Source organism: Ahaetulla prasina, chromosome 4 (assembly GCF_028640845.1).
Source record: "Ahaetulla prasina isolate Xishuangbanna chromosome 4, ASM2864084v1, whole genome shotgun sequence".
NCBI classification, from domain to species: Eukaryota; Metazoa; Chordata; class Lepidosauria; order Squamata; family Colubridae; genus Ahaetulla; species Ahaetulla prasina.
Genome location: NC_080542.1, coordinates 45,008,245 through 45,032,559, shown reverse-complemented (window position 1 = coordinate 45,032,559; position 24,315 = coordinate 45,008,245). Strand labels below are relative to the sequence as shown.

Genomic DNA, 24,315 nt, shown 5'->3' with positions numbered 1-24,315 from the left:
TCAATATATGTTCCTAAGTGAGCAGAAGGGTGCATTTAATTAAAGTGAAATGCCTACAATCCAAATGTATACACACTTTAGATCAATACAGACTCACTCTACAAAAATTTGATCCTAAGGAGATTCTGTATAATAAATGTATATATTTTATGTGCAATAACATATACTGCCTTTTCTTCAAAAACTATGAGCTTTTGTACATAGTGAATATTTTTCTGTTTATTCTCATAGTCTTTCTATGATGTGTGGGTCAATTTTAAAAATGGGAATTGCCTAAAACCATCCATTGGATTTATGATGTGAGAGAAGCTGAGACTATTTTATGTTCTTGTGTGATATTATTGAGCACCATGTGCTTCCCTTTCCAAAAGCCTGTCTGGTTATTCATACAGAGGCAGCCAGAAGATGTATAATAATAATAATAATAATAATAATAATAATAATAATAATAATAATAATAATAATAATAACAACAACAACAACAACAACAACAACAACAACAACAACAACAACAACAACAACAGAGTTGGAAGGGACCTTGGAGGTCTTCTAGTCCAACCCCCTGCCCAGGCAGGAAACCCTACACCATTTCAGACAAATGGTTATCCAACATTTTCTTAAAAATTTCCAGTGTGGGAGCATCCATAACTTCTGCAGGCAAGTTGTTCCACTGATTAATTGTTCTAACTGTCAGGAAATTTCTCCTTAGTTCTAAGTTGCATCTCTCCTTGATTAGTTTCCACCCATTGCTTCTTGTTCTACCTTCAGGTGCTTTGGAGAATAGTTTGACTGCCTCTTCTTTGTGGCAACCCCTGAGATATTGGAACACTGCTATCATCTCTCCTGTGGTCCTTCTTTTCATTAAACTAAACATACCTGCAACTGTTCTTCATATGTTTTAGCCTCTAGTCCCCTAATCATCTTTGTTGCTCTTCTCTGCACTCTTTCTAGAGTCTCAACATCTTTTTTACATCATGGTGACCAAAATTGAATGCAATATTCCAAGTGTGGCCTTACGAAGGCATTATAAAGTGGTATTAATACTTCACGTGATCTTGATTCTATCCCTCTGTTTATGCAGCCCAGAACTGTGTTGGCTTTTTTGGCAGCTGCTGCACACTACTGGCTCATATCTAAATGGTTGTCCACTAGGACTCCAAGATCCCTCTCACAGTTACTACTATTGAACAAGGTACCACATATCCAGTACCTATGCATTTTGGTTTTTTTGCCTAAATGTAGAACCTTACTTTTTTCACTGTTGAATTTCATTTTGTTAGTTAGCACCCAATGTTCAAGTCTGTCAAGATCTTTCTGTAACTTGAGCCTATCTTCTGGAGTGTTGGCTATTCCTGCCAGCTTGGTGTCATCTGCAAATTTGATGAGTTCCCCATCTATCCCCTCGTCCAAGTCATTGATGAATCCTCTCGTCTAAGTCATTGATTATTACACTTTTATGGTGTAATAAATTACACATAAAAGAATAATGATTGTACCTTTTATTGCTTTTGCACTTTGGGACTGAAGGGTTAAATAATCCCTTTCGGTGCCTTGCTTTCTGCTCTAGCTGCATCAGCTTTTTCTGACTTGCAGTCTTTCTCTAGTTTTAGATCTGTTTTTAAAAATAGCTGTTGCCCCAGCTCATGCTGCCAACAGGGGTACTAATGGGGCAACTTACCACAGCCTGAAAGAAGGTTTGAGTATTGTGCCTTGCTTGGATCTGTGCCCATCTTAACCTGCCAACTCCCTGCAGGGTCTTATCTTTGCTTCTTCTCAGCAGGGGTTATGTGTTAACACTTGAACTTCTCTTTGTAAACTAAGGTATGGAGTCAGTGTGGGAAAATTGCAGCAAAAAATACTCTGCTGTAACATTTCTATGGCTCACAGTGACCTACCTGGGCCAAATTAATCAAATAACTACGTGCAAAGATGCATGGCCTAAATGATTTTAATCCTGAAGTGGATTATCTTAAAGTTGGGCAAATATCTGGAGGTGTGGGAATTTTAAGGGATTACTAGATACATCAAAGGATAAAGTGCTTTCACCCTAGTGGTTGTACTGATGTCTTTCAAAAAGCAGGACATGGATGAAGGAAGAATATTATAATTTGGAATGGAGAAAGAATTAAGTGCTATCCCTCCCGTGCTTTTCCAAAGCAGTTTTTAAAATTGCTCAAGGGCTGTTGGAGAACATTTTCACATTTCTGTTATGCAGCGTGTGCAACCTGACCAAAGACCTCTGAGAATGGAACAGCAGATTGGCCATTCCAATAAGTTGCAACTAACAAAGTGTTACAAGGCATCCCTCCAAAATGTGTTTATATAAAAAAAAGAAAGAAAGCATCAGATGAGTGATTTAACAAAATAGTAATTTAGTAACTAATACATTTCCCACTAGTTAAACTGGAACAATTGTGGAATATGGTGGTGGAGGTGGAGTGGCTATATTCCAGCCTCTCTCCTTACATGCATGCGCGCGCGCACACACACACACACACACACACACGGTTAAATATGGTATGACCTTGAGACTGTTGGGAAACTTGATCAGCCGTGAAAAAGGCCTCCTGAAAGGCACAGAGCCAAAGACAAAAGTCAAATAAAATGTGTGTGTCCCATTCCTCTGGCTGGTTTGCTTCCACTGCAGAAAGGGACTGAATGCTTAAAAGCCTGTTCTGTCTGAACTTGGGCTGTCCCTGACAGCCCAAGTTCAGTTTATAGAGTTCTTCTCTCCTTTACCTGAGAGTCTAAATCAAATTGAATGGGAGAGCATGTGTTCCAAACAGGTATCATTTCCCAGGCTCAAGGCACAAACTGCAGTACGTGAAAGAAGTGACGAGAGCAAGCTTTAAGGAAGACAGAATTTAGCAAGATTTTGTTCTGATTTTCATGCTGCTTGTACTTTCTTCATACTTTACTATTTCCCAGAGCCTGTAGCATTTATTGTATAGAGCTGAAAAATAGTACAGGTAGTCCTTGCTTAATGACAGCCTTGTTTAGTAGCCACATGAGGTTATAATGGTGCTGAAAAAGTTACCTTTATGACCATTGTAATGTTTTGCGGTCACATGATCATTATTTGCTTTGCATCTGGCTTCTGACAAGTTGATTCAATAGAGAATTTGGCAATAAAATTGCAAGGCATGGTCACATCATGTCTCACTTAATGATCGCCATGGATGTACAGTTGTTAGTCCATGGCATTCATATGATGTCTTACTTAACAACTGTATTGTTCATTGACGGAGTTCCTGGTCCCAATTGTGATAGTAAAGCAAGGACAATCTGGTATTAATCAGTTGGTAAATATCTGCTGATGGATAAAAAGCTAAACGGCTATGCAAAGATGAAATTGAAAGTGAGACCAGGCTAGATGGCTGCAAGACTTTGAAATAAAATGCTACCAAAAACAAAAGTGGATGATGAATCATATATAGTCTACCAGCCTTTTTTTTCAACACCCTGCAGAATGGGTGGCTTAGAGTGGTACTAAGCACTAGTTCCTCATTAAGGCAGCATTTCATCTCTTAAGGCCCCTAACTTTCTCCAATGTATATAGTACTCGCCAAACACAACTGGCAACTGAAATCCTTGATGTTTTATGTAAAACCCAGTGTTGCCTTAAGCTTACAGAAGTTGTATTTTATCATGTAGAGAGTATCATATAGAAAGTAGAGATATTAACCTTGGAATGCTAAGAGACATGGAAAGCAAAAGTATTCTCTGTTAACAGAAAAAAATATGTCCATTCAGCTAAGCTTATATGGTCTAAGAAAATGCTTTATGCATCTCCCTTACCTATTATAGTGACAACAGTTCAGGAAAATATCTTTTTTCACTTTGGAGTCTGAGATTTTTATTTTAAAACCCTTGAAATGAATCCGGGCCTTTTTATGAAGAGCACCCGTTTTTTCCATTGAACCAAATGCCTCTCATATTTTTGTTTAGCAAAAATAAATAAATTTTTTAGATCTCCCATTGCTGGTATCCTTATGCCTTAGCACAAGGTGACTGAAGAGTATTTTCATTCCTTTTAGGAGGGTAGTGATGGTTAATTTATTGATTTAAATAATTGTGGAAACATTCTGTTATATCAGGTGCTCAACTTTTCTTGAACTAAGGCTGTCCTTGGCCTTTAAGTGGCATATTGAAGGCCATATACTACAAGGTGGTAAAGATAAAAATTAATATTTTTGGGTATATCTTAAGGTACGATGTATATTCAAATCATGAAACGTTGTTCTGTCCCCTCGACTCGGCTTGGGGGGCGCAGACACAACAAACGTAGTTAATGTCTATTCATGTGTTTAATAAATTCCCTCTACTGTTACATGAATTGCAGTTTTATATCAGGATTTGACAGGCAACTTTTAGAATCTAGAATCTTCTACATGACGCTCTTGGAGTCCAGAATGGTTACCTGTTATGGTAATGGTACTAATCTCTTGGGGATCTGGCAATGACTATTCTGTGTAATCTCCTGTTTGGTGATAACATGCTTCCAAATTTCAGTTCAAAGAGAACAAAGTGGGAGAGGGTTTTCAAGGATCCCAGAGCTATTTGGCAGGTGAGAAACGAAATATAAGGCTAAGCTAAGTTTATCACTATGTTCCTAGGTGAATTACAAAACTAGTACTAGAAATTAGCACAATAAATAAGCCTTGCCCAATTTTTACTAAGATAAGAAAGCTCTCTCCAATGAAAAGCATCTTTGAGTTTTTCAGTAGTGAGGGATTGCTGAATGCCAAGAACACAGCTTCTTTTAGAAAACAATTATTTAACTTTTTCTTGATTTGCCCACAGACCTCTATTTTGGGCAATATTTTGAACTATGGAGAATTGTTTTAATGCTACAGTTCTGCAATTTTTTCTGAACTATGGTAAGAAAAGACTGAAAAATATGAATTAGCCAGATTAGTTGACCAGAGCGGGAGAAATACCAGAGCAGGTGAATTTTCCTGTTACAGGGTTGCTTAAACAAGCTGTTGTGCCCTGTTTATGTTAGAAGGTATCAAAAAATGGTAAGAGAAGTTAATATAATTAGAAATAGAAACTTATAATATGGAATTATGGGATATTTTTTGTCATCCTCTGATTCATTCATTCATTTCTGTGTGTACACATTGTAGCAGGCAAGCCTATATAACAATTTCCTCCTCTGTTTGCCAACAGCTGTCCTATCTCTCCCTTCCCCCATCGCTATCCAATTTTTACAGCTCTTTCTTCCTGCTAACCAAAATGAGCTGTCCTTCCTTACAAGTGTCCCAGATGCCGACCCAGTTAGTTGTTACCAGGGAAGGGTTATTCAAGCATCCTTGCGTGGGAGATCATGATGCTAAACTGGTTTAACTGGAAATGAGGAGGCATAGGGACCTTGAGGTGTGTTGACAGTGTGTGTGGTGAGCAGAGGAAAGGGGGGGAAGGAAGGGGTTCATTTTCTTATGATTTGGTCTTTATTTCTCTAACCAGCTTATGTGCTGCTGCTACCATCAATTCTTTCAAATAACCTCAAACTTTAAATGGGGTTCCCATGTCTCTATTTTCCCCCTCTGGTATCTCTTACTATTTTATTTCTCTTATTCTTCTATTTGTTTACTTATTTTACTTTCTAATTTCATACTGGGAATCCCTCTCTGTGTCTAAATATTTTAGGATGAGTCAGACAGAGAGAAAAGATTGCTGGAGGGAAAACTAACATCCGGCAACTTCTTGAATTGCAGGATGGGACACTGCCGCTTACTGCTAGAAAAGCATATTTGGTGTTAGGCATACAATTAAGTTACACATAGAACTTATTTTGTTTTCTTTATTTGTGTGTTTATATATATGTCTATAATTTATTCAAATTTACTATGACTAATTGTTTCATTCTTAAAGTGGTCTCAATGAGACTTAGATAATACAATATTAGCAATCTCAGTGAAGTTTCGGAAGCTGCGCTGGCTTTTTAATAGGAATTAATTGTAGCTATAGTTCACAAGTCTGGCTGTTCACAGATTTAGACAAGAATCAAATTGGGTGCCTTTATAAGTTGTGAAATTTGGAAGTTTGATTTGGCATAGCCATAGGTTATGACCAGGTTCTGACCAGTTCTGGAGGACTGGTAGTGGAGGACTGAGTTCAGCAGGTTCTGACCAGTTCTGGAGGACCGGTAGTGGAAATTTTGAGTAGTTCAGAGAACCGGTAGTAAAAATTCTGACTGGCCCCATTCCATCTATTCTCTGCCCCCCAAGTCCCAGCTGATCAGGAGGAAATGGGGATTTTGCAGTAACTTTCCCCTGGAGTGGGGTGGGAATGGAGATTTTATAGTATCCTTCCCCTACCACGCTCACCAAGCCATGCCACACCCACCAAGCCACACCCACAGAACCAGTAGTAAAAAAATTTGAAACCCACCATTGGGCATAGCCCTTGGAATAGTTAAGATCGATCTGACTCAGTGTGTGTATCTCCAATCTTCAGATACAGTACAGATTTTTAACAATCATGGATCAGATGTTTGTTGGGTAGAAGATAGCAGCATTGGGGTTTATTTTATTTATATTCCATGTTTATTATTTAATAAACTCAAGGCGGTGGACAGACATAATACTCTTTTCTCCTCCTATTTTCCCAACAACAACAACCCTGTGAGGTGAGTTGGGCTGGGAGAAAGTGACTGGCCTGAAGTCACCCAGCCAGCTTTCATGCCTAAGATATGGGACTAGAATTCACTCTCCTGGTTTCTAGCTTGCTGTCTGAATCACTAGATCAAACTGGCTCTAGGGTTGTGAAGATAACATCTTAAATCCTATTTAAAAATCTTTTTACATAGCTTGGTTCAGAACAATCATTTTCTTTATAGTACTATGTTCCTTCATCTCTGTTGCTTGAATGTTGCTTCTGTTTGCTGCTTATAATAATAAATTATCGTTTATAGATATTTTTGTACCTCCACCATTGTTAGCTAAAAGATTTTTTTCAGTGATAATCAGCCACACAATCAGTCAAGAATAATACAGAACAGAATCAAATTATGTTTTCTTTCTTCTCCATTGCAAGGACTGAGCGCCAATACTAAAGTTGTAAATTCTCTGCAAGTCACATAAATTTTTCCCCAATATGTTCCCTGTTTCAGACTGCTAGCCAATGCGGTAATTCATTTTCCTCCAGCACCAAGCTGGCACTTCTGCTGTTTATGATGGTAAACCCTTTGTAAATCATGACTGCCTTTGCAATGAAAAACTTGATGATGTGGATGTACTGTTTGTATTTTATTCCCATTTCATTTATGTCTTTTAAAAATAACTTTTGTTTCTTCTGTATAATATGTGTTAGATACAAAATATTTGTGTAATTCCCAGATTTTGCAAAGTGGGTAGCATCATCTCCTTGGAAATTATTTTGAAGTTCAAGAAAATGCACAGAGAAACATGACTGAGTTTAGTGCCAAGATTTTGTGTTTCCAGTTTCCAGTTTCTTTCTTTTCAGTTAGAAAGTTATTTATTCAGTTATAAATAAAAACTTGTTCAGTATTTCATTTTGGATTCTAGAGCTTTATCGAGATTATAAATTGCTACTAAAGTAGTAAGTAGTTATAATAATTTTCTATATTAACAAAAAAATGTGTCTATTTGATGCCTATACTTTTCCTAAATACAGCATCTTTGAAGAGGGACAAGAATTTCAATTGAGGAAATCATATTAAAAAGATAAAAAACTAAAAATAATGACTGGAGATTGTCCAGTGATAGAAATGAAGCAAAATCATACAAATTGGCAGGAAGAAATGTAAAGATCCTCAAATCCAACACTGTTCTATGTACAACTCATAGCCCTGATTGCAGCTAATACTACTATTGGCATAGCTGCGTTCTTACAGCATATACTGTAAGTTGGATGAGCTGAAAAAAAAATCTAAGCAAGTCAGACATAGTGAGTAGTTGGATGACAAACCACCAGGAAATCCTAGATGATAGGTTAGAAGAAGTAAAGGAAGAAAAAAAAACAATCTTAAGAAGGAGTATTTTCCGTCTTTTTGAAAAAAAAAAATCCTTCATGAGATGTGCCTGTAGTTAGTACAAGTTGAACTAACACGAAGTTGTAATGTCATGTGAAGAGAACTATCAGAATCTACATAAACAAGTGCTGAGAATACTAGTTTTTTCAGTGGTTGCATTTGTGGTTTATAAGGTGAGGTAGATGTTTTTCTAATCGTAACAAGTAGGTTAGAATAAGTAACACCCATTGTGACTGATCAGACATCTACTGTTGAGTCCAGAGATAGAGTGGCTTATTTTCCCCTGAGCCCCCACAAGTCTCCAGGGAAAAAAGGAGTCTGGAAGACAGAGTGCAGGTATGTGAAGGCTGAGACATGCTTGAGCCGGTACAAAGGGTGCGGTATGAGAACTGAATCACCATCTCACATTCTGACTCACTGGTTTCTTTTGATGGAAGGGAAACAGATCGGATAATAAGGTAGACCTGGTTTCTACATCCTTCCCTAACTCCCCAGCCCTTCCCCCACAAAAAAAAAATGACAGGGAGTGTAATTGGTCAGTGTTAGATCAGTAGTAAACAAAGCAAGATTTTTAGATGCATGTTTTTGCAGTATTCATCACGGCTGACGATGGATGACTTCTCTTATAAAGATGCAGGTATGCAATTTTGATAAGCAGGGTCAAACCGGCATCGTGAGTTGATGATTCATACCTAGTGACTGGTCTGGTCCCGCTGGAATTGAATATGAGGCAATATTGGCGCCTGTAAGGAAAAAAAATTAGTGATGATAATAATAGCTACCTTTTGGTAGAAAACAAATGCCAGAGAGTTTGGAGAAAAATGTTGGTTGTCTACTACTCAGGACCTGAATTAGGGCAGGCTTGCCTGCAAGCTAAAAGTAATTTCTCTTCTCCTGTCATTGTGACTCCAGTGCTCTGATATCCACACAGCTACAATGCAAGGGTGCAGAATATAATTTACAAAATTTTAACTAGTTTAATCCCACCTACTAGAATATTTTCTTCTATGTTTCATTATGTTCTTAAAGTACCATCTGTAAGGATACTTCCTGTACCAGTTTTACAAAGCATGATAGAAGGAATTCTTGGGGTGCCTTCATGGTTATGTGCAACCATGGTTATATAGCATCTTCGAACCCCTTTTTGAAAGTCCTTTAACATTTCCTACTCAGGCCTAGCCTTTGCTGTTAAGTCTAGGAAGATCAAAACCTATTCAATTAATTTCAGCTATTATACATTGCTGTTTTCTTACAACATGCACCCATACCCATTTACACAAATATACTGATAATTATGTTTGTTTATGTTTTTGGTGATATGTAAGTTTGCACTTTTTAATCAGCTAAACCTTTAATGTGTGGCAGAATACAAATATGAACACAGAAGCTGTGCTTAACAAGAACACTGAAACCTAATTCCAATTTAACAAAAACCGTTGCTGTGTTCATGTAACATGTTATACCTAACCAAAAAATCCCTATTATGATTTATCAAGTTGCATTTAGTCCTCATACTAAGGCTGGCTTCCCACAACACAATGAATTACAAATGATCCAATGCCATTCTAGCCTATCCTAACATGATGTGTGAATCCAGCAATGACACAATATGAAGAGAGGGCATACAAATGGTTTAAACGTTGATCGCCTGCCCCCAATTTTGCAATCCCACAGACTTACTATATTTTTAAGCGGTAAAATCAGGGCAAGAGTTTAGCATTCTTTCGATGCTTCTTCATTTGCCTGCATAATTTGCAAAAACAAAGGAGGGAGGGAGTTTATTCAGCTAATCCAGAGCACACATTGAATTATTGAAACTCTTTTTCTTTCCTTGTGAAGGCAAGGGGGGAAGGGAGCGACAAATTTTGTTCTCTCCCTTTGCTGTTCTATAGCCCTACTTCCTGGAAAGTTTTTTTAAACCAATGCATGTTTAATTGAGACAATCCCAGTTAAACTAGGGCATATGGTAATCTGTTCTCACCCACATCTTCTTTTCAGACAAATGATGTACTTCTTGCAGCTTTTACATCCTTCACATTTAGAGAAGAATTCATATGCCACAATTTTTCTCAGGAATTCTCTTCATTGTGCATAGAAATCAACTAAGAACATGCCATTTAGGATATATTATTCCCGCAGAATGGGAAACTATAAAGTCCTAATCTGTGAACTCGATCCTGTTTTCAGGACATTTTCTTAAGTACAAACTGAACTGCTTGGAGCTGAGAGTTGAATTCCAGTACTTGTACTATCCAAAACGAAAATGTGCTTAACTTTAATTTATGCAGTGGGGCCAATTTAACCAGTGAGTTACCTTTAGATCATTATTCATATTTATTTGTTCATGGTTGCATAGCTGACCTAGTTTGCTAATATGCCTGTGCCACTTCAAAGTAGAGACTAGGGGGCGAGGAGAAGACATAATATGATTAAATGCTTTGTAGGCTCCTCCTCCAGATTTTCATCAACATGTTTATTTCTGTTGTTGAATTTAGAGCTGCTTGGTCACATGATCTCTCACACCCATGGAATTTGAAATGGTATAGTCCAGGATGTGCTATTGTTTTGTTTTGGAGGAGGCAGGGCCCTTTCCTTAATCAGAGAGCCTCTGATTGTTTAGGCTCCATTTGGGAGACTGAAGAAATCTACAGATTTTATCTTTGTCCCTTTCACACTTCTTTTTGTCAGACAGGCTTATAAATAACCAACATTTATACTCTGGTGACAAAAAAGTGTGCCCATGCAATCTGTATCAGGAATTTTTAGTAAGGGGGATAGTTTTAAGAATGCCTTTCGAAAGCTCAAAAATAATTTACATTGATTTTTGAGGGCAGATGTATCTGTACGGAATTGTTGCATAAAGTTTTTGTGGAGTTTTTGTACCAATGAAGCTCTTGGTAATTTGGGAGTCTGCAAACGTACTGGTCAAGAACTTATTTATTTATTTGTTCATTCATTCATTCATTATATCTCTCCTTTTTAATTTTTAAAAAAACAACTTGCGGTGAACACATCTAATCCGCTTTCCTCCTCTTTTCTCCATAACAACAATCTTGTAAGGTAGGTTATGCTGAGAGAGAGTAGGGACCCAAGGTCACTCCACTAGTTTTCATGACTAAGGCAGGACTTGAATACAAACAGGCTGCTATTTGTAATTTTTCCGCTGAGAGGGCAAACGTAAAAGTCTTAGAGACTGACAAAATATCAATTCTTAGGAGGGTTTCCCATGAAGGGACAAGATTTCAATGTCCCCACAATTCTCTGCTGCTCTTTGTGAATGGCAAGAGTGATTCAGGTTAAGCAAGATTCTATATGGCTGGCCAAATTTTCTTGTATCATCTTGAAGCCTAACTGGTAATTTACAACAAAGACTTTTGTGGAGTATATTATCAAAATATACCAGCCACTTTGTCACTCTCATTGAGAACATCAGAGCAACAAACATAGTTTCACCATGAGGCACAAAAGTGGTTGGCACTATATAACAAAGGGCGTGTGAAATTAGACTTTCTGATAACTTCCATGCCACCTGAATTGCTTTTTGAACTCTGTCGTCATTGCTTCTTCGACCCAAAGAAGAACTCCTGAGTCACCTTTACCTGATTCTGATAATGAAGTCATGGGTAAATGAGGAAATGAACATTAGGGGAGCTAGATTTTTAAAAAATTCTGCTAAGTAGTAAAAACATATGTACATCTGAATCAAAAATGATAAATAGAAATGTGACAATGAACTAGTCATTTTCCCATTGACCTATCTGTGGAGGAAATACTTGCAAAGAGTCTGACATTGAAATATGTTTATCTCACATGAAACCTTATGCAAACTGGCACAAGGTTCTAAGGTTAGTAGTGCTTGGATCCACTTAGATTTATAGCCATATTGACCTCATATGACTGAGTGTCACTGATTTCTTTTGACACCCAGGCATACATCCTAATGAATTCAGTCATACATCTTCCTAGTAGATCTAAAACCATTAGATTTAATGGTTTTAAAGCCTTTTCTTTGTGAGAAAAGCACAGCAGATTTGATAAAGTACCTACAAAAACTATGATAAATATCACCTGAGAAATTTGATAGAAAACTATATTTTTGCAATTTTCCTGAATATCAAAGGGGCTGGAAACATCTTCTAAAAATTAAATTCTGGGAAAGAATCTTGTATATTATGGGGTAATTTTTTTGTCTCCAGTCCCAGCCTTCTCATTATTGACAACAGTAACCATGATAGCTGGAGAATTTGGGTATTGAAGATCATACATCTGGAAAGGAATCAGGTTGGGTGAGGCTATTATATAATTTCATAATTTGGTTCTTTCAATGTATCTATTTTCTTTTCAGAAATATGCCTATAATTTGGATCTTGGTATTCATACAGCAGCACTGGCATTATAATTTGCTTGAATGGACTGGGCAGAGTTTATTTTAGGAGGAGAGAGAGGTTACCTAAGCCTGATTGTTACACTCGTACTGAATCTTCTGTCTTTGCATTGTTGCATATGTGATCCTCATACCACTCTCCCATATTACAATAATCATTAAGTTTATATTAATGCATATACTAGATATTATATTTTTCAATGAAGTACAAGCAAAAAAGCCAGAACCAGATGGCAGCAACAGCTTATATTTGGAAAAACTGATATAAATCAGATTATATTTGAGGATTTGTGTAAAAATGCCAGTTTGGTGTAGTGTTAAGCTGTTGGCCTAGAAACTAGGAAACGGAGACTACTAGCCCTGCCTTAAGCATGTAAACCGGCTGGGTGACCTTGGGCGACTCACTCTCAAGCCAACCCATCTCACAGGGTTGTTCTTGTGGGGAAAATAGCAAGAAGACATATTATGTACATCAGTCACTTTAAGTTTCATATAAATAAGATTGGGTTAAATCAAATCAAAATAAATAAAAATATTGCTGTTTTTCAACATAGTATACATTGGGATAGTTGCATACAAAAAACAAAACAAAAACAAAACCCAAGTAGTGGGAATAACCACATAGGCTATCCTGCAACTCATATAAAACACTACATTCTGGATACTGCGAAAACAAATGTTCAGGAATTGAAAGAACTGAAGTTAAATAAAACTGAGAAATTAAATGACTATGTGTCACATGTTGTATTATGCTGTAATGTGGGTTGCTTAGTTTTGGCACAATGTGATGAGTTTATAACTTAATATAACCATATGTTTCATTATTCAAGAAACCATGGTTAAAACAAATCTTGTTTGTTTTAATGCAAATTTGTTTTGCATACTGCCATCTTATTATTCATTATTCACAAGAATGAATTGAGGCTTCTATTCTCCTTTGGGACTTGAATCAACTGCACCATTATCTGTGTGCCTTCTGTATGATTTACCTCATTGTTATAATATTTGAGTTTAAGGGAACCCATTGACAATACACATATCTAGATATTCTAGAGCTGATATTGTTCTGTGAAGTTAGAGGAGAGAATGAGATCAGTCTCCGACTGAGGCCCTAATACTGTCATTTAAAGCAATGGCAACTTGAGAGCAGGCGAGGGATGTTTTGAGAGTTGACATTGGGTTCATTTGGTTACCTGTATGCTATTTTCCCTTGTCAATCAGATCAGGGGTCTCCAACCTTGGTCCCTTTAAGACTTGTGGACTTCAACTCCCAGAGTTCCTCAGCCAGCTTTGCTGAGGAAAGCTTTGTTGGAGACCCCTGAACCAGATCACTGACTAATTGCCTTGGTGAGATTGCTGGGTTATGACTCCATTTATTATGCTCCTGCAGTGCTACCAAAATTAGCTCAGGGAAGATAATTTTCCTTGGAACTTTACCAAAGACAGTAACAATGCATTTTCCCAGCAGCACAAACAATGTTTTTAATCGTGTATGTCGCTTTGAGAACTTGAAAGTGATTTATATGTTTTACAAATAAGCAATTTTTGAGCTGAGTTTTACTGTCTAATTCAGGGATGTCAAACTCAATTTCATTGAGCGATGCTTCAGGGTTGTGTTTGACCGTGGGGGGCCAGGGTGTGTGTGGCCAACTCGATGTCACTCGTGTTGGGGGCACCAGTGGTGCCCCAAGAGCTCTGCCAGCGAAAATGGGCTCCCAAGCTCCATTTTCAGCTTTGATGGCTTCCTGCAAACCTCTGCCAGTGAAAACAGACTTCAGGAGTGCTGCATGTGGCCCTCGCAAGCTCCGTTTTCAGCTGCAACGGCCTCCTGCAACCCTCTGCTAGCAAAAATGGAGCTCAGGAGAGCCACATGTGGCCCTTGTGAGCTCCGTTTTTGACTGCAACAGCCTCCTGCAACCTTCTGCCAGCGAAAATGGAGCCTGGGAGGGTTGCGTGCGGACCTCCCTAGCTCCATTTTCACTGGCAGAAGCACCGCAGGCCAGTCCTTTGCTGTTTCCAGGGTGGCCCTGCGGGCCATATCTAAGCACCCCATGGGCCGGATCCAGACCCCGAGCCTTGAGTTTGACACCCTTGGTCTAATTTAAGCTAGAATGGGATAATTGTAATAATATTGGGGGGAAATGTGGTTACTTGTTTCATTAACCATCACCATTAACCATTTCACTAACCATGCAAATCTTTTTGCCCTTTGAATATGAACTGTTACACAACTTTAGTGTGAACATATTTAACTACATGATCCTGTCACTTCCTCAAAATAGCAACTTTTAATGTTAGAAAGAAAGAAAGAAAGAAAATGAAATGTGATAATGTTTTGAAGAATTGCTTTAAAAACAATTGCATTTACCTCACAGAATCCTGTTCTATCTGGATATTAGCGTCATCTTATTTTGGAAGAGTTTGTCAAATTATTATTTGTTACAGATAATGACATGGATCGTGGAGCTCCCAGAAAAACCCTTAACAGGATGTTGGGCAACTCTTATGAGGGTGACCTGCCATCTGATTGTACTGGAGCCCTTTGCAATGATGAGCAGAGCAACTTTCTGACCCACACTGACGTGGTCAAGCGTTCTCAACCTCTATTCATCGAAGCAAATAGGTATGTTACAATGGAGCAAATCATTGTGATACAGAAAAGGCTTTTTTTTTTTTTTTTGCAGAGATCGAAATCAGTGGTGACAAAATTTAGCCTGACCTTTCAGCTTGCTCTGGAATCAATATCAGTGCCAGAAATAACTATTCATAAAAATTATTTCTGAATATGAGCAGAGTATAAGATACAACAAGCTTATTAATGAATGATGCAATGACTCTGCCGTGTGTTTTCCACATAATTGAATAGGAAAAATTATGGGAAGAATCTTGAAATCTGCTTTCTATATTTTGAATTAATTATTTCGCAACTTATGTTTGTATCTCATCTAGAAATAGGGGAAAAAAATGAGATACGGCTCATATGCTGATAGCTTCTTCTGTTTTAGTTGTAGAACAAGTGAAATAGATTATTAGTTTTATCTACGGTTTATTAAACTTGTCACTTTATGGTCAAAATGAAATATTAGAACCAAAATTGATAGGTAGCATGCAAATCTTTTGTCTGACACGATAGATAACTTTTTTTCTGTGAGAGTCACACTAACTTTGGGATAATCTGTTGAGTCTGCATGCCAATGACCTTTTGCACAGCAGCACTGGGGATTCATCAGAAACACATGTCTCGTCTACTCCACCAAAGTTATATTATATAACAAATGTGGCAAACCCTTTGCACTGCTTATTCCTTTCCCTTTTAGTATTAAACTGACAACGGGCCACATAGTTTGGGTCAAAACAAAAACATGGTTGGAATCAACCATTCAGCTATTCATTAGGACATACTTTCTTGTACATTCTTGATCTACAGTTACGTGATTTCATTTTAATTCTGAAACTGAGAATCAGTTAATTTTGAACTGCAGTGCTAGACCATTTGCCATGCCATGTAGAGCATTTTGAATTCCTTGGTAACTGCTCAGATAAATCTGCACACCTTATCTTAAGATGCTTTGGTAGATGTGCAAACTTTCATCCTCAGTAATGGCCGTGCATACAGATTACAAGTCTGAAGTAACACAGAAGAATTGGGGAAGAAAAAGCCAAAAGAATTAAATATTTGCTTTCTTGTCTGCTCACAATACTAGTGACACACAAAAATGGATATAGCAAGTTTGCCGAGTCTACTGACTGTTGAATGAGCTCTTTGTGAAACAAGTACAGAGTGATCTAAAGTCTGGGTAATAAGTGTTGAATGTGATATATTGATCTGAAATACTTAATTATATGCAAGAGGAGTTCAGACTTCTGGTAGGAATTATCTGACTCTTCTCTGCAGCTTGCTGCTTGTGGGATAAAAAAATAGAGGGTATCAGGAAAAAAAATAGAGATTTCCAGAAGATAAAGAGTGTCTCATCTACATTTGGTTCTGGAGACTTGAAAAGGACCTTAGAGGTCTTATAGTCCTCCGAAGTCTGCTCAAGCAGAAAACCCTAGACAGTTTCAGAAAAATGATTGTCCAATCTCTTCTTCAAAACCTCCAGTACTGTACAGCACCCTCAAATGTATCCACCATGTTTCTCTATGAGAAACAGTTGATTTTGTATTATGGGGCCATGTCATGCAGGGCACTTTGTCTTTCTGGTAACTACTTAAGTAAATATGTATACCTACATCTTGCCTCTTACGATGCCTGAGATACTTTGGTAGATGTGCAAACATTTGTGTTTCAATAATAGCCATGCTATGCATATAAATAACATGATTAACAGATTAGCTCTGACAGAATACAAACTTAGTTAGAAAAAAAGCCTACTCTAATAATAATAATAGTAATAGTAATAACAATAATGGCACTATTAACTAACCCAGATGCCCTATTCGTAGCTAACCCATTAATAACAATCTGTCCATTCTTTTCCTTTAGAAAAATGAAGGAGGAAAAGACTCATACCTTATCTTTGCCTTCTATCCCAAACCCTTTTCCGGAGCTCTGTAGCCCCTCAAACTCACCTATCCTCACCAGCTCCACACTGGGGCCAGGATCACAGCATGAAGGTGGCTCTCATGTAAGTGTATCTATTTGCATTTGGGGGAAGAGGAAGATGGCCCAGGGCTATACCAGTTTCTCCTTGCTGGTCCACCTAGGTGGCAGTACCTATTTGACTTGACTAATCTGGGAAAAGCTAAGGTTCCTAGATAATCCCAGGATAAAGACTAAACTGTAAACCAAGAAAATATTTCAGAAGAAGACCATGAGCATTTAAGAAAATTTCACGTAGATATGGACATCTTTAGGGATTGAACTCCTAAGAGAAACCGAGAAGAACTTTACAGGTTCATATATATATATATATATTGCAAAGCTGGAATGAAACAGAAGCATAGTAAAGATGCCTCTGAAGATAGGCCTAGAGAATCGTTCCCTCTCATTATAGCCACCCATAAGTTTAGAGTAGCCATTGCCAAGTTTAGAGTAGCTTCTCTCAATGTAGCTGGTACAAATGATTTATTTCAATTCCACAGGTTCCAAGTGATACGGTCTTTAATGAAAGGAACCAGTTTCAGGGAGGTTGTTTTTGAGTCTTGCAATTCAGAGATGATAAAAAGTGTACCAAGGTAGATTTTGGCAGGATTACACAAAAAAAAAAAAAAAGGGCAGTCATGTATAAAAATTAAGAGAAAATTGCCTGCTGGCCCACAGTAAGAATGATTTATAACTAAATAATCTGACAAGGTATTATAATTGGCTAGATTCACACATTGTGCAAATGTGTGAATTCTTTTTATTTTGTTTCATGCAACATATGAATCCAGGCACTATTTCTTATCAACCATTTTTAATTAAATAAATCCTTTAGCATATCAATTTGAGTTTGAAACCTGGAGATCTCTTGTAATATTTCCTTATTTTTCTGTGTTTGTTTCAATTTTCAATATCCTTAAAAATACTGTAATTCTGTTTTCTTGTTAATTCTAAAGGTTCCCTGAAATTCTTTGTTAAGTTCCATCCTAACACAGTGAGTTGCAAATTAGCTAACCATGTTTCAGCCAGCCATATTGCAAAAAATTAGCCAATTATTCCTTTGTTCTCCATGAAACATCGATCAAAAAGATTAGTTTTTAGAATATCATTACAACATAATCTGACCCTAAATTGCAGGGTCTGCTCTGTTCTCAAGAGCTGACAGTTGAATCCATAACGTTCAGGGTTATCCATTGTTTTTCCCCTTCCATAAAATATGGACAGAAGAATAGTCAAGGGAAAATTACAGCTTTGGACTCTGAGTTCATAGGACAAGATATGGTAAAGCTGGTTCCCTTAGAAATTGTTGCCAGGATTCTCAGGTTTTGTTTAACTAGCCTGGGAGCATCGGCTGGGAGTCTTTAATTATGGGATGGAAGGCTTCCAGCTGCTTTGTAAGTATTGGAGTCCACTTGATGTTTCTTTGGTTTCTTATCTAAAGATATGCTTTTAAAAAGGACTTTGATGTGAGGCAGAGGCAGGCTAACAAATCAGATGATAATCTACTATCAGCTGGTATGCTAGCCTGCCTGTGCCCACATCAAAGACATTTTTAAAAGCATCTTTTTCTTGCTCTCTGGTTATGATTGCTAATATATATTGTAATAATATATGTCTTTAAAATAATCCACATTTATATCACAATAAATATCAATACTATGGTGAATTGTAAGAGACATCAGAACTGTATTAAGAAAAAGCAGCAAGCCTATGTCCTTTTTTAACAGAGTAACAGTTTTGGAAGGGACCTTGCAGGTCATCTAGTCCAACCCCCTGCCCAAGCAGGAGACCCTACATCTGGCTTCTACCTAGGATCGAATTCACAACCTCCTGATTGTGAGGCACCATATTTACTGTGAGAATGTCACTATCATCTTTGTAGGACTTTCTAGAAGTACTCCAAAGAAGTATTGCTTAAAATTTAAAATTGATTTTATCTCCATTATAAGATTCCCAGTCAATCAAGAATGCCATTTCCATTTTAAACGTGTGGCTCCCACTATCACCCACGCAGCTGCGTTCTGAACCAACTGGAGCCTCCGGGTACTCTTCAAGGGGAGCCCCATGTAGAGAGCATTACAGTAGTCCAAACGAGAGGTAACCAGAGCATGAGTGACCGTGCATAAGGCATCCCGGTCGAGGAAGGGGCGCAACTGGTGAACCAGGCGAACCTGGTAGAAAGCTCTCCTGGCGACGGTCGTCAAATGATCTTCGAAAGACAACCATCCATCCAGGAGGATGCCCAAGTTGCACACCCTTTCCACTGGGGCCAATGATTCGCCCCCAACAGTCAGCCGCGGTTGCAGCTGACTGTACCGGGGTGCCGGTATCCACAGCCACTCCGTCTTGGAGGGATTGAGTTTGAGCCTGTTTCTCCCCATCCAGACCCGTACAGCTTCCAGACACCGGGACAGCACTTCGATGGCTTCGTTGGGATGGCCTGGGGTGGAAAAGTACAGCTGCGTATCGTCAGCGTACAGTTGGTACCTCACCCCAAAGCCATTGATGATCTCACCCAGCAGCTTCATATAGATGTTGAACAGGAGAGGCGAGAGAATCGATCCCTGCGGCACCCCACATGTGAGGGGCCTCGCGGTCGATCTCTGCCCTCCTGTCAACACTGTCTGCGACCGGTCAGAGAGATAGGAGGAGAACCACCGATAAACGGTGCCTCCCTCTCCCAAACTCCCTAACCGGTGCAGCAGGATACCATGGTCGATGGTATCAAAAGCCGCTGAGAGATCTAATAGGACCAGGGCAGAGGAACAACCCCTATCCCTGGCCCTCCAGAGATCATCCATCAACGCAACCAAAGCCGTCTCTGTACTGTACCCGGGTCGGAAGCCGGACTGGAACGGGTCTAGATAGACAGATTCATCCAGATATTGGGGTAATTGACATGCCACCACACTCTCAACAACCTTCGCTACAAAGCGAAGGTTGGAGACAGGACAATAGTTTCCTAAAATAGCCGGGTCCAGGGAGGGCTTCTTGAGGAGGGGCCTCACCACCGCCTCTTTCAAGGCGGCGGGGAAAACACCCTCCATCAAAGAAGCATTTATAATCCCCTGGAGCCAGCCTCGTGTCACCTCCTGAGTGGCCAGCACCAACCAGGAGGGGCACGGGTCCAATAAACATGTGGTGGCATTCAACCGCCCCAACAACCTGTCCATGTCTTCGGGAGTCACAGGGTCAAATCCATCCCAAATAATCTCAACAAGACGTGTCTCCCGCCCCTCATCTGGATCTACCCACTGTTGATCCAATCCGTCCCGAAGCTGAACGATTTTATCGTATAGATAACCACTAAACTCTTCAGCCTGGCCCTGTAAGGGGTCATCCCGCACCTCCTGATGAAGGAGGGAGCAGGTCACCCGAAACAGGGCCGCCGGGCGGTTATCTGCCGACGCAATGAGGGAGGAAACGTAAGAATGCTTCGCTTCCCTCAGTGCCACTAGGTAGGTCCTAGTATAGGACCTAACTAGTGTCCGGTCAGCCTCGGAATGGCTGGATCTCCAGGTACTCTCTAGGCGTCTTCTCCGGCGTTTCATCTCCCTCAGCCCTTCAGAGAACCTAGGGGCTGGTTGAGATCTGCGCCGGGTCAGAGGCCGCAAAGGCGCGACACGGTCTAAAGTGCCAGTCGCGGCCCATTCCCAGGCCACAACTAATTCCTCAGCCGTGCCGTGGGCCAGATCCTCAGGAAGTGGCCCAAGCTCCATCAGGAACCTCTCCGGGTCCATCAGGCGCCTGGGACGGAACCAGCGTATTGGTCCCGTCTCCCTGCGGTGTTGAGCGGCGGTCCGAAAGTCTAGACGAAGGAGAAAATGATCTGACCATGACAATGGCTCGGTAATTAAATCTCCTAAATCCAGATCATTTAACCACTGTCCAGAGATAAAAATCAGATCCAGTGTGCCTCCCCCAATGTGAGTAGGGCCATCAACTAATTGTGTCAGGTCCAGGGCCGTCATGGAGGTCGTGAACTCCTGAGCCGCTGTTGATGACAAGCCGGTTGATGGTAAGTTAAAGTCCCCCATGACTATAAGTCTGGGGGTCTCCACCACCACCCCGGCAAGCACCTCCAGCAGCTCGGGCAGGGCTGTAGTCACGTAGCAAGGAGCCAGGTACGTGATCAACAAGCCCACCTGCACCCTATGACCCCATTTCACAAAGAGGGATTCACAACCGGCTATCTGAGGTACAGTGGTCTCCCTCGGTTCCAGACTTTCCTTAATCACAACCGCCACCCCTCCACCCCTACCTTGGGCCCTCGGTTGATGGAATGCCCGGAAACCCGGCGGGCACATTTCGACAAGGGGAGTTCCCCCTTCTGTGCCCAACCTGGTCTCCATAATGCCCATGAGGTCCGCGGATCCCTCCTGCATAAGATCGCAAAGCAGGGGGGCTTTATTAACCACGGACCGTGCATTGCATAGCATCAACCGGAGGCCCAAGCTCTGAGGATCCTGGCCGCCAGGGGAACAGGAAAAGTCTGAGGGGCCGAGGTGTTGGATCGCTTTTAAACAGCGAGCACGCCCCCAAAAATCGATATGGCCCCTCACTTCCGCCATATCTGCCTCTCCCACTAACCAAACAGATGGAACCACCCTCATCATCAGGAACATCACCCTCCCCCAGAACCTTCGGACCTATTAAAGCCCCGCTGAGAGCACGCGCAGTGACTGGCCCCTCCCTCGGCGGGCTACCCCCAGCACCCGCCCTTACCCTCCCTCCCCTTAAAAATTCCCTATCTAAAAATCCCCACAGGTTCTTTTTACGCACATGCCACCTCTGTGGGTCCCAAGACCCGTCATTGAGGCCGGACCTCGATAATGTAGGGGGCCATTCCTGCGAGGCGGGGGCACCTCGCAGGCGCAAGAGTTCAATTGAGGAATACCGCATAATAAAAATCGGTGAAACGATGGCTCCATCTCGAAATTGGCTAAAATGATAATATAAAATTAATTCTCATTTAAGGATGGGCATATAATAATACAAAATGGACAGTCATGATGGTATCTCCTGGACAATATCCGGACCAAGGTCTTAATTTGGTCCAATGAATATGAGCTCTTAAGTCCAGGATAAAATAGTATGAGAGAGTCCAAAGCCAAGTCCTCAAGATGAGAGAAAGGGTGGGGTTGGTGTTTCGTTTCCATCAACGATGTGAATTGCTGTCTCCCAGACAAGTCTCCCCTCAGTTCCTGATAATCCACAAAGGGTAAAAATGGCCATAAGAATCACAGAAGGCCAGGAAACTGTCGATGATATCATAGTGTCAGGAAAAAGAACAGGCCAGGAACAGACCAGGGTACCTCCAATTGTCTTACTCTCCGCCGGCCTCAGGCAGTCCTCCGACAACCAGCTCCAAATTCGTCCAGCCATGCCAGCCAGGGGTCGCTCCATCTCCACCGCCAACCCCCTGAAATGTCCGGGTCCAGAACGATCCAGAGACCAGGTCTCTCCAAGTCTCTCCAAAACCCTCTAGGAGGCCTCCCAGAAAGGCCAGGCCTCCCCCGAGGGGCCGAAGGACCGGAGGAAACAGGAACGCCTAAAAAGGAGTAGAGGCCGTAACAGGCTGTAGCAGATTGTAGCAGGCCACAGTAGGCTGCAGTAGGCTGCCAGGATGAATAAAGGCCGCAGAAGAGTAAATCGAAGAAACCTTCATGGCCAAAGCCCCATGATGGAAACAACCGAAGCAGAAGCAGAAGGTGGAAAAGTGGCAAAAGCTATCCAAAACGCCAGAACTGCTGCTGCTCCAATTCACCACTCCCCCCCCCCCCGCTGCAGTTCGAATTCGCAGCCGGGGGAAAGGGCCCAAAACAGCACGACCGGAGTAAAAACAGGCCGGCTCACCACCCCCGCCGGCGCCACAAACATGGTCGCCGCCATCCGCCGCTCACCTTCCCAGATCCGTTCCCGGCAACCGTGGGGCTTAAGAGCTCCGAAAACCTCTCCCACGGCTGCCCGAAAGATAGAACAGCAGATCGGGGGCATGGGCGGCTAAGCAGGCGACCCGGGGCGCTGCCATCTCGACAGAGCCGTGAAAACCGCCGACGCCAATCCTCAGGGTGCCGCCAACCCTCAGGGTGCCGCCATCTTGCGCATGCGCAGAACCGCTTTTTTTTTTTCATGGAGAGAGGATAGTCTTTCTTTCAATTTTACATAGTCATTCTGATAAATAGACCACCCTTTCTCAGACTGGTATCCTCAAAGAGTTCTTTAAATTATATTGTAACTGATTAGATTTATTGCTTTCAGTGAAAAGTACTGAAACAGCTGACAATTTCAAATTTTAAATGATACTTTAACTCTGCTTCATTTGTAGGAACTGATTTCATTTCCCCCACCCCAATCTTTAAAAGGACATATTAAATATTCACAAGAAGCTCCATATATCATGTATTGTAGTACAATAACTTACTATGGAATATAGAAGAGCATGGAAAGTAGTGGCCAAGTTGTCTGTGATAAGAAACCACAGACTGAATTTAGAAAGCAACACTGAAGATTTTTTTTCACAATTCAGAAACACATTGATTTCACTCTCTACATTTTTTATTTCCAAGTACTAAGGGACAGACAAGATGTGATAAAACCGCCATGCATTATTATTCATCTCTGAAAGTGACCAGTGACCATACATTTTTATAAACTAAGCACCTTCTCGTCTAAGCCCTATACTTGTATTAAGGGAAGTTTCATTTGCAGTCTTCAGTGCAGCAATGGGAAAACTCCAAATATTTGTGATTCTCCAAATATTTCTGAAGTATAACTTTTAGCAACTTCAATTTTGTAGAAGCCATGGGAGCTAAGTTCAGTAGCCTTCTGGAACTTACACGTTACACCCTCACCCCCCCTTAACTCACGATGATTTTTTTAACTGCAAACTATAAAAACAAAAACAAAACTGCTCTTCACTCAATGGCTTCTGTTGATCAAGGTGTTATTAAAGTTGTAATACCCTAAAGCAATAATTTGAAAATTATTATTGAAAAATAAGTTAGGTGTACTATATCTGGGCTTCAAAAAGCTGATGCCCACTAGATAGCAGCCAATTCACACAGAAAACTCTAAATCCTTGCTGCCATCCAGTGATGTTACTCATTTTTATAGCTTGTATGTTATAGCCATCATAAATAAATACATTCTGTAAGTGCATAATCTCTCCTTTCCAAAGATTAGTGCTTAGCGCTGGTGGCAAAAACCACTTTATTTCTTATTTGTTTGTTGTATTCTAAATGTTTCTTAGCCTGCTTTTGCATGGATCAGTGGACATTGGTTGCCTATTAACCTCCAGCCATCAATGCTAATTTAAACAATAATTTTCTAGATTTCAGTGCAATTAAA

General features: G+C 40.4%; 1 protein-coding gene across 5 annotated transcripts in view; it reads left to right on the top strand.

Moving 5' to 3' along the window:
- The window catches only part of GRB7 (growth factor receptor bound protein 7), a 68,832-nt gene that overhangs the window by 19,426 nt on the left and 25,091 nt on the right, over positions 1-24,315 (top strand). For 3 of the 5 annotated variants that reach the window (XR_009155067.1, XM_058182950.1, XM_058182948.1), the window contains exons 2-3: positions 14,829-15,006; positions 16,867-17,008. Coding sequence is in view for 4 of the 5 variants with exons in the window: in XM_058182948.1 (XP_058038931.1) it covers positions 14,829-15,006; positions 16,867-17,008 (320 nt within the window). In the remaining variant the exon portion in view is untranslated. Of the gene's footprint in view, positions 1-8,580; positions 8,637-12,204; positions 12,286-14,828; positions 15,007-16,866; positions 17,009-24,315 lie in introns of those variants that run through there. The other 2 variants (XM_058182949.1, XM_058182952.1) reach the window with 2 other exon arrangements.